Source organism: Balaenoptera physalus, assembly GCF_965194825.1.
Source record: "Balaenoptera physalus genome assembly, chromosome: X".
NCBI lineage: Eukaryota > Metazoa > Chordata > Mammalia > Artiodactyla > Balaenopteridae > Balaenoptera > Balaenoptera physalus.
Genome location: NC_138903.1, coordinates 7,910,361 through 7,929,217, shown reverse-complemented (window position 1 = coordinate 7,929,217; position 18,857 = coordinate 7,910,361). Strand labels below are relative to the sequence as shown.

At 45.7% G+C, this 18,857-nt stretch overlaps 1 protein-coding gene across 4 annotated transcripts in view; it reads right to left on the bottom strand.

Annotated features, from left to right (window-relative positions):
* Positions 1 to 18,857, bottom strand: part of LOC309652876 (protein WWC3-like) — a 113,152-nt gene that overhangs the window by 7,895 nt on the left and 86,400 nt on the right. For all 4 annotated transcript variants that reach the window (XM_082447016.1, XM_082447017.1, XM_082447018.1 and 1 more), the window contains exons 9-11: positions 13,818 to 14,060; positions 3,996 to 4,085; positions 2,631 to 3,196 (exon numbers count right to left, since the gene is read on the bottom strand). In XM_082447016.1, coding sequence (XP_082303142.1) covers positions 2,631 to 3,196; positions 3,996 to 4,085; positions 13,818 to 14,060 — 899 coding nt within the window. The remainder of the gene's footprint in view (positions 1 to 2,630; positions 3,197 to 3,995; positions 4,086 to 13,817; positions 14,061 to 18,857) is intronic.

Here is an 18,857-nt window from a genome sequence, read left to right as displayed (position 1 = left end):
CAATTCTGAATTTTATGTTACTAAAAATTTTTCTCGCTAAAGCTTGCTGGAGTCAAACTTAGACTGTACTGTTCTTAGACTGGAGAGTGGAGGGGACTACGTGACCTCGGGCGTCATAAATGAGGGGTGGGGTTAATATAACGAGTATTGAGATCCTCGCCAACTTTATGAAGCTGCGATGACTCTAGGCTTCATAAGCATCAAGGGAGGCAAGGAGTCACCCTGTGTCCATGCCTGAAGCTGCTCACCCAACCCAGCCCTGCGAGAGCACTTACCAAGACCCATTCACTAAGTCAGGTACCTCTAGTTCGTATTCTACTCAGAGTGTCATATATGAACGCAACACCAGGTGGCAGTATCTGACCACACCATAAGCAAAGACCTCCCAGTCTAAGAAGCTTGAAGTACTGTAACATCCACCACAAAGTAGGAAAGAAAAATAAAGAAATCAGGATCAGCAATTAAGTCAGCTCTTCTCCTTCCCACCCAGTCTTTCCCCTGGACCAAAAGCGGTGCTGGACCTTGTGTGGATTTTCTGCATAAGTAAGTAGACAGACACTCTGGTATCTCAGCCTTTAAAGAAAAGTTGGTATGGGGGGTGGACACAGAGAAGAGGACGCTCAAGCAACAACAGATGCACGATTCAGCCCTTATTCTGTATCTTCTTTTGTGAATAAACATGGAGCACTGAGCCTGTGATTACAACAAAGAACAAAGTGAATAAAGTTCCCCTGTACATGTGATGTGAATTACAGAAATAACGTATCCGGGGATATGAAAGGTGTGTTTGCAAACGCAGAGGGGGAGACACCAAAATAATAGAGATGCCAAAAAGGCCCGGGGCTGCCGCAGAACATAATGGATCTCTGGTTAAACACATAAATGCTACAAGAGACTATTATCTTACATATAGATACTAACCCGCACGGGTACACAGAAAAAACCCCGACAGGTAACAGAATGGTGGTGAATGGAAGAGCCCATAAAGATCACCTCATTCAAGGGCACAGAAGCTGAGACTCAGCTCCATCTAAGGTTGCGCTCAAGGTCGCACAGCTAGTGAGTCAACAGGGCAGGGAACAGAATCTGGGTATAAGCTGCTAGTTCAAAGCCATTTCTGCTACATCACCCTGGTTTTGTATTCACGTTTTCTTTCCACCTTTGGCTGCTGACTGCTTAACAGTACATAACTAGGGTTTCTCAGCCTCGGCGCTCTTGACATCTTGGCTGGATCATTCTAGCCAAGACGGGGACCATGCTGTGCACTGTAGGATGCTGAGCCTTGCCCCTGGTCTCCACCTACCAGATGCCAGTAGCACCCCACCAGCTCCAAAGTGTGACAACTGAAAACGTCTGCCAAGTATCTCCAGGGGTCAAAAACACCCCTGGTTGAGATTCACTATGCTATACAGATTATCTAGTGTTCGCCTAAATGGAACGTCTAAAAACAGTTTTGCTGTGCAAATACAAATTAAGTGGGCTGAACTTCAGGAATGAGAGGCCTGTTCTGATCTTCTCTAAACATTAAGGAAGTTAAAGTCGCTAGAGGTTGGCTCACAAAAGCACTCGGGGTGAAGATAAGGAGGGTTGAAGCCCAGACTCTGCTTTGTGCACCAGCCATCAGCCAGAATACTCCCCAGAACAGCAATTTGGTTTTCCATGTGGGCTACAAGCTGACAGACGCTGGCACCAAGCAGAAGCTGAATTAACACCAACTGGACGGATGAAATTCTCATGGCTACATGTTTCTGGATTTGAAGAGCAGCAGACAAATCGATTCGGTAGAAAGGACTGATATTTTCACTCCCTCCTTGACAGAATTATGTTCTTGAAAAGTACAAGGACAGGGCTTCCCTGGTGGCACAGTGGTTAAGAATCTGCCTGCCAATGCAGGGGGCACGGGTTCGAGCCCTGGTCCTGGAAGATCCCACATGCCGCGGAGCAACTAAGCCCGTGCGCCACAACTACTGAGCCTGCGCTCTAGAGACCGCGTGCCACAAGGACTGAAGCCCGCGCGCCTAGAGCCCGTGCTCCGCAACAAGAGAAACCACCGCAATGAGAAGCCCGCGCACCGCAATGAAGAGTAGCGCCCGCTCCCTGCAGCTAGAGAAAACCCGCGCGCAGCAACGAAGACTCAACGCAGCCAAAAAAAAAAAAAAAAGTACAAGGACAAAGGATGAAGAGATGAAGTCACAGGGCCAACGGAAGTAGAGATTTCTGCTGGGCCACAGCCAGACAGCAGTCCCAGGGCTGGTCTGAGGCGGGCACACACAGAACGCTGCATCTGGGCACACGCCCTGGAGAGTGCATGAAGGCCCGAGTACTTCTTTAGCAGCCTCCGAACGTGGAGGAACTGTCTCATTTTCGACAATTAAGTATATTCTGAGAACAAGCCAAATGCCTGGGAAAGACTACTCTGCCAGTTTCCATGACATTTCAAGGACCCAGGGCAAAAGCACGCAGAACGAGCGAGCGAGCGGGCGTGCGGGCCTCCTCTTGCCCTGGCGGGTCCTAAGCCGAGGGCTCACTAGGCCACAGCAGAGCCAGCCGGCTTCCGTGCGGCTTCCTCCCTGAACTCGAGACCTTTGCTCCCCGGCCCCGGGGCACCCACCGGACCCATCAGGACGTACGTGCAGCCGTGGGAGCGGCAGAAGCTTGGGGTCCTCGCTCGCGAGGTCCTTCCCCGTCCCCGGGGCACCCGTGTGGCGGCAGGGACGCCGCGCCCGGCGGGTCTTCGTCCCCCAAGGCGGAGGCCTGAGCGCGCAGCCTGTCCAGGGTGCCCAGGCCCGCCACCTCGAAGGCGTCCCTGAGCTGGGCCAGGGGCGAGTCTCGCGAGGCCGGGAGGAAGGGCGTGTCCAAGGGCGAGCTGGGCGGGGACAGCGAGGACAGGGAGGAGCGCGAGGACAGGGACGCCAGGGACTGCGGCGTGTCCAGGGAGCGCCTCTGTTTGTGCAGGCCCGCGGGGCCCGGGGCGTCCGCCAAGGGGGCGTCCCGGCCCAGGGAGTCGAAGGAGACGAGGTCGAAGCGCAGGAGCGGGCCGCCCTCGGCGTCGGGCTTCTCATACTGCGGGAGGCCGTAGATGTCGGTGAAGCTGACGGAGCTCAGGGAGCCCCGGCTGGAGGCCAGGGAGCCGTGGCTGGAGGCCAGGGAGCCGCGACTGCTCCCCGAGGAGACGGTCAGGGTGCTGGCGGACAGGCTGAAACGAGAAGAGCAGCCTGGAGCCCGCGGCTGGAGCCTGCTCGTCCCCACCGCGAGCCGAGCCTCCGGTCTACTCCACGAGGAGCAAAACTGCCTCGGGCCCCGTTCACGCGGCGCCTCTTCAACACCTCGGAGCGTTTTAAGACACCCCCCCACCCCCGCCCCTTCGTGAATATTTCCTTTGTTTCTTTGATTGTCAGTAGAGAGCAGTAGTTAACGTCAAGGGCTCTTGCCAAGGGCTCTTGCTCGAGTTCAAGTTCCAGCTCAAACTCAAGACTAGCTGAATGCATTTGATTTGGTCACGGGCTTTGCCCTTTCCCAGCCTCCCACCTTCTCACCCAGCGCTGGGATGATAGCGGTTCCTGCCTCAAGGCACTGTGAGGAGGAGAACTGAGAAAATAATACACAGAAAGCCCTTAACACTACACTTCACGATACGGTAAGTGCTTGAAAACTGGAGCTCTTACTGAGCATCCAAATCTGATTTTAAAGATATTCAGGCCTTTAAAAAATAATTAAAAGGGTATGTGTGCATCTATGTAGATGGATATATACACTCCTGATGCTGTGAGTTACAAAATCCTTCGATAAATGATTCATTACTCTGAAGTCACACTTGCTTCTCATATTCCTTGGATCATATATGAGCAGCTCCTCTTAAAAATATCGTGTATCCACACTTTCCTGTCCAGTGTTTACAACCACTGCAGGTTCTAAGTTCTGGGAGAGAAAGCCAAGCTAAAGGGAACTGTGAAGTTCACGGCCACGTCGTTATAAGATGATAATAAGTTACCCACCTTTGTAACTGGGACTGGAGATAGGACGTTAGGCGGGTGGCTTCTTCCAGCTGCATCAGGAGACAGTTTCTTTTTTCCTGAAGTAGAATCCTGTAGGTACAAAAACAGTCCACTGGTGGATTTCAAAGATGCCAAGTATATTTTTCTAATAAGAAATTCAACTGTAAATTCCCCCAAACTGATTGAGGTGTCAATGACTAAATTCTAAAAAAGCACATCCAAGGTCATAAACACCAAGATAACAGACTGTTTTTGTCTTGCTTAAAAATGTACCACTGGCCGCCTGAACAGTGCCTGATACACTGTAGAAGTTCAGCACATGGGTGGATAGGCGGATGAATGGATGGGTGGGTGGATGGATGCGTGGATGGATGGACGCATGCGTGGATGGATGGGTGGAAAGATGGATGGATAAGTCAATGGGTGGGTGGCTGGATGGACTGACGGATGCAGGGCTGGGAGGAAGGACAGGCAGACGGACAGGTGAACAGGTGGACTGGACGGACAGACAGCAGACAGGCAGACGGGCACACGGATGGTGGTTGAGGTGTGTGGGAGGAGGGGTGTGGGTGGATGAACAGATGGATGGGAGACTAGACTAGAATATGGATACAAATGCACAGCATGCAGTAATCTACTGGACTTCCTTGGAACAAATCAGATTCCCTCATTCTAAGCCCCCTTCCAGGCAAAACTACATGCAATTCTAAAATCTACCGAATTAAAAGATGAAACACAAATAAGAGCAGCTGAGAGAGGATTAACCAAGATGGCCGAGTAGAAGGACGTGCTCTCACTCCCTCTTGCGAGAGCACCAGAATCACAACTGGCTGCTGGACAATCATTGACAGGAAGACCCTGGACTTCACCAAGGAGGATACCCCACGTCCAAGGACAGAGGAGAAGCCACAGTGAGACGGTAGGAGGGGCACAATCAGAGTAAAATCTAATCCCATAACTGCTGGGTGGGTGACTCACAGACTGGCGAACACTTATACCACAGAAGTCCACCCACTGGAGTGAAGGTTCTGAGCCCCACGTCAGGCTTCCCAACCTGGGGGTCCGGCAATGGGAGGAGGAATTCCTAGAGAATCAGACTTTGAAGCCTAGTGGGAATTGATTGCAGGACTTCGACAGGACTGGGGAAAACAGAGACCCCACTCTTGGAGGGCACACACAAAGTAGTGTGCGCATCGGGACCCAGGGGAAGGAGCGGTGACCCTGAGGGAGACTGAACCAGACCTACCTGCTGGTGTTGGGGGGGTCTCCTGCAGAGGCGGGGGGTGGCTCTGTTTCACTGTGGGGACAAGGACTCTGGCAGCGGAGGTTCTGGGAAGTGCTCCTTGGCGTGAGCCCTCCCAGAGTCTGCCATTAACCCCACCAAGGAGCCCAGGTAGGCTCCAGTGTTGGGTTGCCTCAGGCAAAACAACCAACAGGGAGGGAACCCAGCCCCACCCATCAACAGTCAAGTGGATTAAAGTTTTACTGAGCTCTGACCGCCACAGCAACAGTCAGCTCTACCCACCACCAGAGCCTCCCATCAAGCCTCTTAGATAGCCTCAACCACCAGAGGGCAGACAGCAGAAGCAAGAAAAACTACAATCCTGCAGCCTGTGGACCAAAAACCACAGTTACAGAAAGATAGACAAGATGAAAAGGCAGAGGGCTATGTACCAGATGAAGGAACAAGAAAAAACCCCAGAAAAACAACTAAATGAAGTGGAGATAGGCAACCTTCCAGAGAAAGAATTCAGAATAATGATAGTGAAGATGATCCAGGACCTCGGAATAAGAATGGAGGCAAAGATTGATTAACAAAGACCTAGAAGAATTAAAGAACAAACAAACAGAGATGAACAATACAATAACTGAAATGAAAACTACACTAGAAGGAATCAATAGCAGAATAACTGAGGCAGAAGAACGGATAAGTGACCTGGAAGACAGAATGGTGGAATTCACTGCTGCGGAACAGACTAAAGAAAAAAGAATGAAAAGAAATGAAGACAGCCTAAGAGACCTCTGGGACAACATTAAATGCAACAACATTCGCATTATAGGGGTCCCAGAAGGTGACGAGAGAGAGAAAGGACCAGAGAAAATATTTGAAGAGATTATAGTCGAAAACTTCCCTAACATGGGAAAGGAAATAGCCACCCAAGTCCAGGAAGCGCAGAGAGTCCCATACAGGATAAACCCAAGGAGAAACACGCCGAGACACATAGTAATCAAAGTGGCAAAAATTAAAGACAAAAATTATTGAAAGCAGCAAGGGAAAAACGACAAATAACATACAAGGGAACTCCCATAAGGTTAACAGCTGATTTCTCAGCAGAAACTCTGCAAGCCAGAAGGGAGTGGCATGATATACTTAAAGTGATGAAAGGGAAGAACCTACAACCAAGATTACTCTACCCGGCAAGGATCTCATTGAGATTTGATGGAGAAATCAAAAGCTTTACAGACAAGCAAAAGCTACGAGAATTCAGCACCACCAAACCAGCTCTACAACAAATGCTAAAGGAACTTCTCTAAGTGGGAAACACAACAGAAGAAAAGGACCTACAAAAACAAACCCAAAACAATTAAGAAAATGGTCATAGGAACATACATATCGATAATTACCTTAAACGTGAATGGATTAAATGCCCCAACCAAAAGACATAGACTGGCTGAATGGATACAAAAACAAGACCCATATATATGCTGTCTACAAGAGACCCACTTTAGACCTAGGGACACATACAGACTGAAAGTGAGGGGATGGAAAAAGATATTCCATGCAAACGGAAATCAAAAGAAAGCTGGAGTAGCTATACTCATATCAGATAAAATAGACTTTAAAATAAAGAATGCTACAAGAGACAAGGAAGGACACTACATAATGATCAAGGGATCAATCCAGGAAGAAGATATAACAATTATATATGCACCCAACATAGGAGCACCTCGATACATAAGGCAACTGCTAACAGCTATAAAAGAGGAAATTGACAGTAACACAATCATAGTGGGGGACTTTAACACCTCACTTACACCAATGGACAGATCATCCAAAATGAAAATAAATAAGGAAACAGAAGCTTTAAATGACACAATAGACCAGATAGATTTAATTGATATTTATAGGACATTCCATCCCAAAACAGCAGATTACACTTTCTTCTCAAGTGCGCACGGAACATTTTCCAGGATAGATCACATCTTGGGTCACAAATCAAGCCTCAGTAAATTTAAGAAAATTGAAATCATATCAAGCATCTTTTCTGACCACAACGCTATGAGATTAGAAATGAATTACAGGGAAAAAAAACGTAAAAAAGACAAACACACGGAGGCTAAACAATACGTTACTAAATAACCAAGAGATCACTGAAGAAATCAAAGAGGAAATCAAAAAATACCTAGAGACAAATGACAATGAAAACACGACGACCCAAAACCTATGGGATGCAGCGAAAGCAGTTCTAAGAGGGAAGTTTATAGCTATAGAAGCCTACCTCAAGAAACAAGAAAAATCTCAAGTAAACAATCTAACCTTACACCTAAAGAAACTAGAGAAAGAAGAACAAACAAAACCCAAAGTTAGCAGAAGGAAAGAAATCATAAAGATCAGAGCAGAAATAAATGAAATAGAAGCAAAGAAAACAATAGCAAAGATCAATAAAACTAAAAGTTGGTTCTTTGAGAAGATAAACAAAATTGATAAGCCATTAGCCAGACTCATCAAGAAAAAGAGGGAGAGGACTCAAATCAATAAAATCAGAAATGAAAAAGGAGAAGTTACAACAGACACTGCAGAAATACAAAGCATTCTAAGAGACTACTACAAGCAACTTTATGCCAATAAAATGGACAACCTGGAAGAAATGGACAAATTTTTAGAAAGGTATAACCTTCCAAGACTGAACCAGGAAGAAACAGAACATATGAACAGACCAATCACAAGTAATGAAATTGAAACTGTGATTAAAAATCTTCCAACAAACAAAAGTCCAGGACCAGATGGCTTCACAGGTGAATTCTATCAAACATTTAGAGAAGACCTAACACCTATCCTTCTCAAACTCTTCCAAAAAATTGCAGAGGAAGGAACACTCCCAAACTCATTCTATGAGGCCACCATCACCCTGATACCAAAACCAGACAAAGACACTACAAAAAAAGAAAATTACAGACCAATATCACTGATGAATATAGATGCAAAAATCCTCAACAAAATACTAGCAAACAGAATCCAACAACACATTAAAAGGATCATACACCACGATCAAGTGGGATTTATCCCAGGGATGCAAGGATTCTTCAATATACGCAAATCAATCAATGTGATACACCATATTAACAAATTGAAGAATAAAAACCATATGATCATCTCAATAGATGCAGAAAAAGCTTTTGACAAAATTCAACACCCATTTATGATAAAAACTCTCCAGAAAGTGGGCATAGAGGGAACCTACCTCAACATAATAAAGGCCATATTATGACAAACCCACAGCCAACATCATTCTCAATGGTGAAAAACTGAAAGCATTTCCTCTAAGATCAGGAACGAGACAAGGATGTCCACTCTCACCACTATTATTCAACATAGTTCTGGAAGTCCTAGCCACAGCAATCAGAGAAGAAAAAGAAATAAAAGGAATACAAATTGGAAAAGAGGAAGTAAAACTGTCACTCTTTGCGGATGACATGATACTATACATAGAGAATCCTAAAACTGCCACCAGAAAACTGCTAGAGCTAATTAACGAATATGGTAAAGTTGCAGGATACAAAATTAATGCACAGAAATCTCTTGCATTCCTATACACTAATGATGAAAAATCTGAAAGAGAAATTATGGAAACACTCCCATTTACCATTGCAACAAAAAGAATAAAAGACCTAGGAATAAACCTACCTAGGGAGACAAAAGACCTGTATGCAGAAAACTATAAGACACTGATGAAAGAAATTAAAGATGATACCAACAGATGGAGAGATATACCATGTTCTTGGATTGGAAGAATCAACATTGTGAAAATGAGTATACTACCCAAAGCAATCTACAGATTCAATGCAATCCCTATCAAATTACCAATGGCAATTTTTACGGAGTTAGAACAAATCATCTTAAAATTTGTATGGAGACACAAAAGACCCCGAATAGCCAAAGCAGTCTTGAGGCAAAAAAATGGAGCTGGAGGAATCAGACTCCCTGACTTCAGACTATACTACAAAGCTACAGTAATTAAGACAATATGGTACTGGCACAAAAACAGAAACATAGATCAATGGAACAAGATAGAAAGCCCAGAGATTAACCCACGCACCTATGGTCAACTAATCTATGACAAAGGAGCCAAAGATATACAATGGAGAAAAGACAGTCTCTTCAATAAGTGGTGCTGGGAAAACTGGACAGCTACATGTAAAAGAATGAAATTAGAATACTCCCTAACACCATACACAAAAATAAACTCAAAATGGATTAGAGACCTAAATATAAGACTGGACACTATAAAACTCTTAGAGGAAAACATAGGAAGAACACTCTTTGACATAAATCACAGCAAGATCTTTTTTGATCCACCTCCTAGAGTAATGGAAATAAAAACAAAAATAAACAAGTGGGACCTAATGAAACTTCAAAGCTTTTGCACAGCAAAGGAAACCATAAACAAGACGAAAAGACAACCCTCAGAATGGGAGAAAATATTTGCAAATGAATCAACGGACAAAGGATTAATCTCCAAAATATATAAACAGCTCATTCAGCTCAATATTAAAGAAACAAACACCCCAATCCAAAAATGGGCAGAAGACCTAAATAGACATTTCTCCAAAGAAGACATACAGACGGCCACGAAGCACATGAAAAGCTGCTCAACATCACTAATTATTAGAGAAATGCAAATCAAAACTACAATGAGGTATCACCTCACTCCTGTTAGAATGGGCATCATCAGAAAATCTACAAACAACAAATGCTGGAGAGGGTGTGGAGAAAAGGGAACCCTCTTGCACTGTTGGTGGGAATGTAAATTGATACAGCCACTATGGAGAACAATATGGAGGTTCCTTAAAAAACTAAAAATAGAATTACCATATGACCCAGCAATCCCACTACTGGGCATATACCCAGAGAAAACCGTAATTCAAAAAGACACATGCACCCGAATGTTCATTGCAGCACTATTTACAATAGCCAGGTCATGGAAGCAACCTAAATGCCCATCAACAGACGAATGGATAAAGAAGAGTGGTACATATATACAATGGAATATTACTCAGCCATAAAAAGGAACGAAATTGAGTCATTTGTTGAGACGTGGATGGATCTAGAGACTGTCATACAGAGTGAAGTAAGTCAGAAAGAGAAAAACAAATATCGTATATTAATGCACGTATGTGGAACCTAGAAACATGGTACAGATGAGCCGGTTTGCAGGGCAGAAGTTGAGACACAGATGTAGAGAATGGACATATGGACACCAAGGGGGGAAAACTGCGGTGGGGTGGGGATGGTGGTGTGCTGAATTGGGCGATTGGGATTGACATGTATACACTGATGTGTATAAAATTGATGCCTAATAAGAACCTGCAGTATAAAAAAACAAACAACTAATACTAAACTTTCATTGGGTTATTTGTATGGAAATATGTTAATATAAATGTTTCAGACATTACATGAAATTTCTAAAAATCTTATATTTGTATTTGTATGGAAATATGTATGGAAATATGTTAATATAAATGTTTCAGATATTATATGAAATTTCTAAAAATCTTATATTTGTATTTGTATGGAAATATGTTAATATAAATGTTTCAGACATTACATGAAATTTCTAAAAATCTTATATGTTCTGGTATAATGTTATAAGTAATAATCCTAGTTATTACTTTAAAATGTGTATCTCAAAAATAACTAATTTTCTTGTCAACTGCATTATTATGAACTTTCATCAAATCTTTAACAGTGGTCATCTTTAAGTCTTTTGTCATTTACAGACAGTTCTGGGTGTACTCTGATGCTTTTGCAAATATGTTCCTATAAAAGGCTTTCATCTTCAAGAAATTCATGGAAAAGACTCTGACAAGTACAGGTTTCTGGTAACTGACTGTACTGCTGAACTGAATGAATAAGCATTTTCAGAACTCTAATGAAAAACTGATGAACTCATAAAAGTGCTAACAAAAGATCAAGATGAAAAAAAATTAATTACATGGGACTGAGTGAACTGATGAGGATGAGTATAATTTTTGTGACTTTCTGTCTGAATTAAAAAAAAAAATCCCACAAGGACTCAGAGGCAAAGAATATAGAAATCAATTTTCACTGCAAAGTAAAGGAGCTGTTACAGTGGAGGATTACTGGACTGAATGTCAATATTATGACATAGTATGAGTGTGTTTCGTGTTTGGTAATTGCAATCATTGTTGCTTTTGTTGTGGTCATCCATGTACAATGCTTGGTGTCAGTCTATTTATCTCTTGTAAAAATAAAATACACTGTGTGTGTGTGAAAAAAAAAAACAAAACAAAAAAACACACAAATAAAATAAAAAAGCAACCGCCACAGTGTTGGAGGTAGTTTTCTTCCTACTTTTTTCAACTTTATTTTCTAAAATGAAATTTTTTCCCACAGGGCTAAGCCCACTGCCTAGAATAGAGCCCGACATGGATAGGCACTCTATAAATAGTTATTAAGTGAATGTACAAATGAATATGTTTGCTTCTAGAACAAAGCAGTTCTCGTTTACAAATCAAAATGGCAGTTTAACACATGGCCAAGTAGGCACCCTACAAAACAATTGCTCTTTCCTTTGAAAGAGGAAAAAACTTGCATCCCCCCAATCCCCAGTTAACACTCACTAACCTGGCTCAAACTTTCCATCTGACAATGATGCCACTGAAACCAAGACGGGCAAAGACTGGGCCTGGCCAAACAGCTGGCACACGTCAGCCCTGAGATGCGTACCTCCATACCTTTCTGCCTGGCTCCCTCCTCCCAGACCGGGTCTCTTCTAACGCCCTCAGCCTGTTCCCAGGGAAAGCCCCCCGCCTCCGGGCCCCAAGCAGCAGGAAGAAACGGGCCCGCATCCGCTAGGCCCAGAACGTCACCGCCGAGGGAACACTCATGGGGCACTTGGCCCCATCACCTGGCCAGAAAGGTGCTTATTAGCACCTGTGCACGGCCCTCCTTGCCCAAGGCCATGTAGTGCCAGATTCAGGAGACACCTGGGGCCAATTCAGTCCCAGTTGAGGGCCCTGCGCCCCAGGATGCAGCTCCCAGGCTGGTTCCACAAGAGACCCTGTCAGGTGAACGAGCTTGGGTGACCCAGGCCCTGAACCCAGGCATCAGGGTAAAACCAGCTCCATGGGGTTCCATGGATTTGTGCCCTGGGACCACAGCACTCCTGCACTCTGGATTTCCACGTGGCGAGGGCAGAAACACTCAAGGGGACATGGGTGTGGGGTCCTGGTACATGTGGTGGACATGCGGTGTTCGTGGGACCGAATCCACGCCCCTTAAGAGAAAACCAACCAGAACTCTCAGGCCCTCTGACCCGAAACATACACAAGAAAACAGCATGGGGAGAACGGAAGGTGATGTTAAGCTGAAACGATACAAAAGCACAAGAGCACAGATGAAACTTCCATTTCACAGTCCCGTTGCAGAGTCAGAAGCGATAAACTCTGGGTTTATTTTGAGCAAGGTGACGGGGCACTCCACCACGTCAGGCAAACTAACATGCTCTCCGCCCATTCCTATGCACTGGACTCTCCAATCACCATTGCTTCCCTCCAGCACTGACATTAGCCCCTAAGGACACAACACAGACCTGTCTGTCTGTCAATTAACAATGAATATCCAAGCAGAGACAACCCCCAGCAAAAACAGAGGACAGTCCTAACACTCGATGAAATAATCGTTATAAGGGCATCTGTACTGACCAAATAATTCAGGTGACTATTAAACTCTACGTAGGGAATGCTCACAGAGATACAGCTTATGATCCTCGTAACACAGTGAATTTTAAGGAGCCAGTATGTTATCAAATGGGCGGTGGGCCTTCCAAAGCTCAGCAAATATCCCCAAACTTCTGACAGCTGTGCAACGTGGAAAGCAGACCCAGCCTTCCACACAATCCGTGATCACACAACAATCTGTGATCACACACAGCAAATGCAAACCAGGAGACAGGGCACACAATGAAAGGGCGAGCAACAGAGGACAAAGGAACTGTGCTGGCTTCATGTGTCCCACGCTGGGAAAGAGCCCCAAGACCAACTGAAGAGACGCACGTTCAGAAACAGACACGCGAGAGAGCGGAGACTTCCTGCTGCCAAAAGGGCAGGCTTTGCTGGCGAGAAATCAAAGTCGGAGATAAAAGTAAGAGGTAGACTGCGGAAACGGAGATGCTGCTGACGTCAGGAACGAGGTTCCTCTGTGGTCACGGAGCCGACCACCACCTGCCTCCGGGCCCCTGCTGGCTGGAGACCCGACACCTGTCCCGGGCGCTGTCCTGAAAACACAGGGGGCGGGTGCACCCGGCACCGGCAGCGGGAGTGGGCGGGGTCTAAGTGGTGGGTTCCCGGGTCTTCCCTACTCCATCCGGTTCTCGACCACCTCCCACTCGTAATAGGGACCGGGAGCCTCCGAGTCCTGGGCACCCCCTGCGGACGGCAGGCGCCCTGGGCACCCCCTGCGGACGGCAGGCACCGGCTCCCTCCACCTTCCGCCGGGCCGTGGCTGCCTGAGTAACAAGGTTTCGGCTTTGCCAGCTGCTCCTCCGCTGGAAGCCGGCCCCGCCTGCCCGGCCAGCCCACCTTTCCGTGGCGCCCTGCACGGACGTGGCCCGGGAGCGCTGGATCTCCTCCTCCAGGCGCCGTCGCTCCTCCTCCAGCCGCGCCACGTCCTCCGCCGGCCTCCTCTGCTGAATGATGAGCTGCAGCTCCTGAAGCAGGGCCTCCTTCTCCTTGATGAGCTGCAGCCGGTCCCTGTCGGCCTCGGCCATGCCCGGCCAGGACTCGCTCTCAAACTGGGCCAGCTGCTGCTGGATATTTGAGACTCTGCGTGAGAGGGACACAGAAAAACCCATGAACTTGATGAAAAAAACATCGTCTTCACACATCCTCAGCACCATCACACGGATTCTAGAAACTCAGTCCGATAAATACTGGAATGATTGCACTGAGTAAAACCTCACACGACAAAAATAAAGGATCTGGAAATGAGGTGTAACAAAAATGATGTGTAAGTCCTCTGCGACATACGCCCCAGCCTATGAGATTCAGGATGACAGTAACCATATCATGTTTGTTTCAAAGAACTGACCAAAAGGCTGGCAGACCCCAACTCGCCCACGTGCACGGTGCTGTCTCCTCTGTGTACCGTTCTGGAGCGGGATGGAGCCGGCTCATTTCTCTCTGTGCCCCCTCCCTCTGCAGTAGCTAAACACCGTGCTGGACACATGAGAGATGCTTCTGGCCTCCTGCCTTCTCTGCCGTGCCTAATTCCTGAGCCCGCCTTGAGAAAACCCCAGGAGAGAAATGCGCCCATCACTGGATTCTGTATAGTGCCAGAGGCCTTGACCACGCATGAAATTCAAAACGCCTGGCAGAGAGCAGATACTCAACAAAAGCTAAATGCATGAAACGGAGAATAAACACGCCAGCAAGTATATGAAAGAATGGGAGTCAGCCCTGGTGAGAGTGGACGTGGTGTGGGGTAATCTGCGTGGATGCAAACCGGCCAGCTGCACTGTGTCAGCACGACCATCCTCAAGGTGTAAAACTATGGCTCTCGTCACTCCCCGTGTGCCTAAATGTCCGCGTGCCCGCTTGGCAGACAGACTGGTGCCCTGAGGTGGTGCTGAATGCAGAGTAAGTGAAAGAGATGTGACGTGTTTTCAGAGCATCCTTTCATAGGAGGAGTAGAATGTTTTAAGCCCTTTAAGTTTATATGTGGCTAAGGATGAGGGCTGTTTCCGGGCAGAAACAAGGAACTCCAGACCTGACCAGAACCCACCGCTGTGGAGGACAGATATTGGCACAAGGGCCCAAAACCAAAATCCAAAGACTTCTCTGAGGTGACAGAGAGCTGTGAGGCCAGCTAAGTGGCAGGTGCACATAGCCCTCTAGCGTCTAAGGCAGCGGTTCTCAAAGTGGGGTCCCTGACTGGCAGCCTCAGCATCACCTGGGAGCTTGTTACAAATGCAAGCCTCAGGCCCCACCCCAGACCTGCTGAATGCCACACTCTGCGGACTGGGGTTGGGCAACCTGGGTTTTGACAAGCCCTCTAGGAGTTTTGATGCTTGTTTGACACCCTCTGCTTTCAGGCAGTGCAGCCTGGTCTGGAGGATGCTAATTGGCCTTGGAGCTCTTAGAGGCTTGCATCAGGCACGGATGGGATGATCCTCACTAAAACAGGAATGGCAAGAGTGCTTCTGAGACTGCGCCGTCCCGTGCCCAGGGCACATGTCACTAATCAAAGCTGGCATCCTTCCTGCTGGGTCCAGACTTCAGAATCCTTCTCAACACTGTGCTTCCTGCAGATACTGCCAGTCAGCTGGCATCGGTCCACGTGTTAAGGGCCGTCGGCCAGCCCTGCACCAATCCACGCTCTTCCTGAACTAGACATAAGCACGGGACTAGTCAGCCTGGCTGTAGGACTGGGCAAGACTCCTTCTTCAAGTACCAAACCAATCGGATAACCCCCAGTCATGAAGAGAAAAGAATATACAAGTTATAGTTTAAATGCACACATTTTACTCAAGCCCAGTTCCCCAAGAAGGTAAAGAAAATAGCTGAATGTCAGCAGCTTTATTAGGCAAGTTCTTTTCTAACTTAAAACTAATTTCCTGAAAATGTGTTGGAAAATGGTGCCAAATCATGTCACTGAAAAAACTAATGACAGATGCAGCTGAACAGGGTTAGGAATCCAACTGGGCTTAAGCGTCCACCTCTGTCCAATTAGTGTAATTTAAATTTATGGCAGGCATATAACTGAAGCCCAAGGAAACACTCCAAGCAGACTCATAAATTAGCGCCAAATCAGATGTCAGACCCAGTGAAATTTCTGGAACATTCTACTGTAGATCAAGCCAAGTCAAAGGTAAGGAATAAATATAAAAGAGATGTACAATGAGCAAATGCACTGGGTCCTCATAATTTTTCATTTCAATGTATCTGATCCACAGGCAAGCCTATTTGAGCCCAACTAAAGTTAGCAGTATTACCTGGTAATATATACTAATAATTCTCATACTACAAGCAGACATGTTTTTAAAAGCACTCCTTTTGAGTTTTCTGAAGTTTACATGTAAGGAGATCAAGATTCCATTTGAGTTGGCCAGCTCCAGGTTAGCTGCCATTTCACGGGCATTCAAGTTGCTGAGGGAGGCTGGAGATCCAGTCCTAGATAATAGTCCTACTCTTTCCAGGAAAATCTCAGGTAATATCCACTATCAGAAAAAAGAATAAGGAAAAAACTGAATTATGAGAGGGAGGAGAGGCAAAGGGCAAATTTCAAAAGGTCTGCCCACTGTGAGCATAAAAGAAATAGTACAGTGGCCAGAATTAAACAGTGTACTGTAACTTTCCAGAGCTCACAAGAAAAACACGTAAGGACATATGGTGAGGGATGACTTCTATAGCAGAAACAATCTGGATGAAGTTGACTTCATGTAACCCATCTGGAGAAGTTGTTTGGGCTGTACTGAGTACTAGGCAAGCACACTGTGCTTAAGAACAGTGCTCTTTTAATAATTAAATTTCACAACAATGTGAATGACTGCATACTCATCTCAGAGGTACCTAAGAATCTAGAAGGATACTGGCATATATTGGAAAGTGCAGTTTCTTCCTCTAGATCCATACTCCGGAGGTAGACATTTGGGTTATGCTCTCAGCCAGGTTGAGAGAAGCACGTGTCTGTCTGTCTGTCTGTCTGTACTGGGAGCCAAAAGCTCTAAAAGGATTCCTTCAGCGGTTCCTAGTACAGTTGCCAAGGAATAGGTGGGATGGCTTTACCTTTAAAACAATAAGCCCTGTCTACCGTGCTGCTGGCCGGGAAACGAGCCACCTGCAAGGCGGACCCTTCGTGTGTTAGGGTTACTGCAGGGAACAGACCTTCCGCCTCAGACCACACACAGATGTGCAGTTACGATGTTCCTTCTACACCCACGCCCAACAGCTGATGCGTAGTGCAGGTTGGAACCCCACTCCTGCAAGCGCCATCACTCCAATTCTGGGTAATACAGGAAAAACCATTTCCAGAAAGGCTGTCTTCTGAAATATCTTTTCAGGGAAATTAAATACATGGAAACAAAGCAAGGTCACGACTACAGTTTGTTAAAAAAAAAATTCTTTTCCAAGTTCTTTTTTTTTTGGCTGTGCTGCGCGGCTTGCGGGATCTTAGTTCCCCGACCACTGACTGAGCCCAGGGCCACGGCAGTGAGAGCAGCAAGTCCTAACCACTGGATGCTTAAGAGGTGGACCGCCAGGGAACTCCCCAAGTTCATTTTTAAAGAGAACCGAGATCAATTACCCAGCCATAAAAAGGAATGAAATTGGGTCATTTGTAGAGATGTGGATGGACCTAGAGTCTGTCATACAGAGTGAAGTAAGCCAAAAAGAGAAAAAGAAATATTGTATATTAACACATATATGTGGAATCTAGAAAAATGGTACAGATGAACCTATCTATAGGGCAGAAATAGAGACGCAGACGTAGAGAACAGACACGTGGACACGGGGAGAAGGGGAGGGTGGCACGAACTGGGAGGTTAGATTTGGCATAAATACACTACCATGTGTAAAATAGATAGCTAATGGGAACCTGCTGTATAGCACAGGGAGCTCAGCTCGGTGCTCTGCGACGACCTAGATGGGTGGGATGGGGGGGAGTGGGAGGGAGGTCCAAGAGGGAAAGGATATAGGTATACATATAGCTGATTCACTTCACCGTACAGCAGAAACTAACACAACATTGTAAAGCAATTTTACTCCAATTAAAAGAAAAAAAAAGTAAATAAATTTAAAAAAATAATAAAGAGAACCGAGATCAATTTAAAACTGGCAAGGGTTTTTTTTTCCCTGCGAGTCAGCTGTATTCTTTACTGATTCTTATTTTTGATAGGTAATCCCTTTTATGGCTTATATATATATATCCTCTCACAAATGCCTTTAAAGGCTTTAAAACACATGTCCCTGTGCTCAGGATAGTGAAGAAATGAAAGCAAGTCCTCAATCAAGCATTCTGGTCTCATATTTATTGTGTGATTTCTAAATTCCATCCCCCTGAACAGGCCTAATGTAGACAGAAGTCAAATATGAATCATTTTTCCCTTACTATTTTTGCCCAAACACCTTTTCTGTTACAACCCAGGCACCATTAAACCATGAATGGAAACCTGCATTTATGCCGCAGAAACTGCTCAGACCCTTACAATTCACATGGAAATCTTAAATATGACTTCTTTTTCGAAGAAGAAAATGCACTTTTAACATTACACAGTTTTGAGGCATATTTTACATATCCAGAGTAATCCCCAGGTATTTGAATTTATACCTAAATTCTGTGACCTACAATATAAATTCGCATGTTCCTAAAATACTGCTGCTTTCTGGAATAGAAATGGAACTCCAGGCAAGCCACGGCCCTGACTGGTCGTGATGGCACGTGGTGGATCCCAATGCCATGTTCCAGGACACGGTGCCAGCTTGGAGCCTCGTGCCTTCAGATGTCAGTTACAGCTACAGATTTGATACTTTTATGTTTTCTCTCCTTAGTTTTCTTTTTTTGCAAATATCCATTCAAATGAAAAGCAAAAGTTCACCAAAGTCTCAGCTGAGATCTGAGTCAGA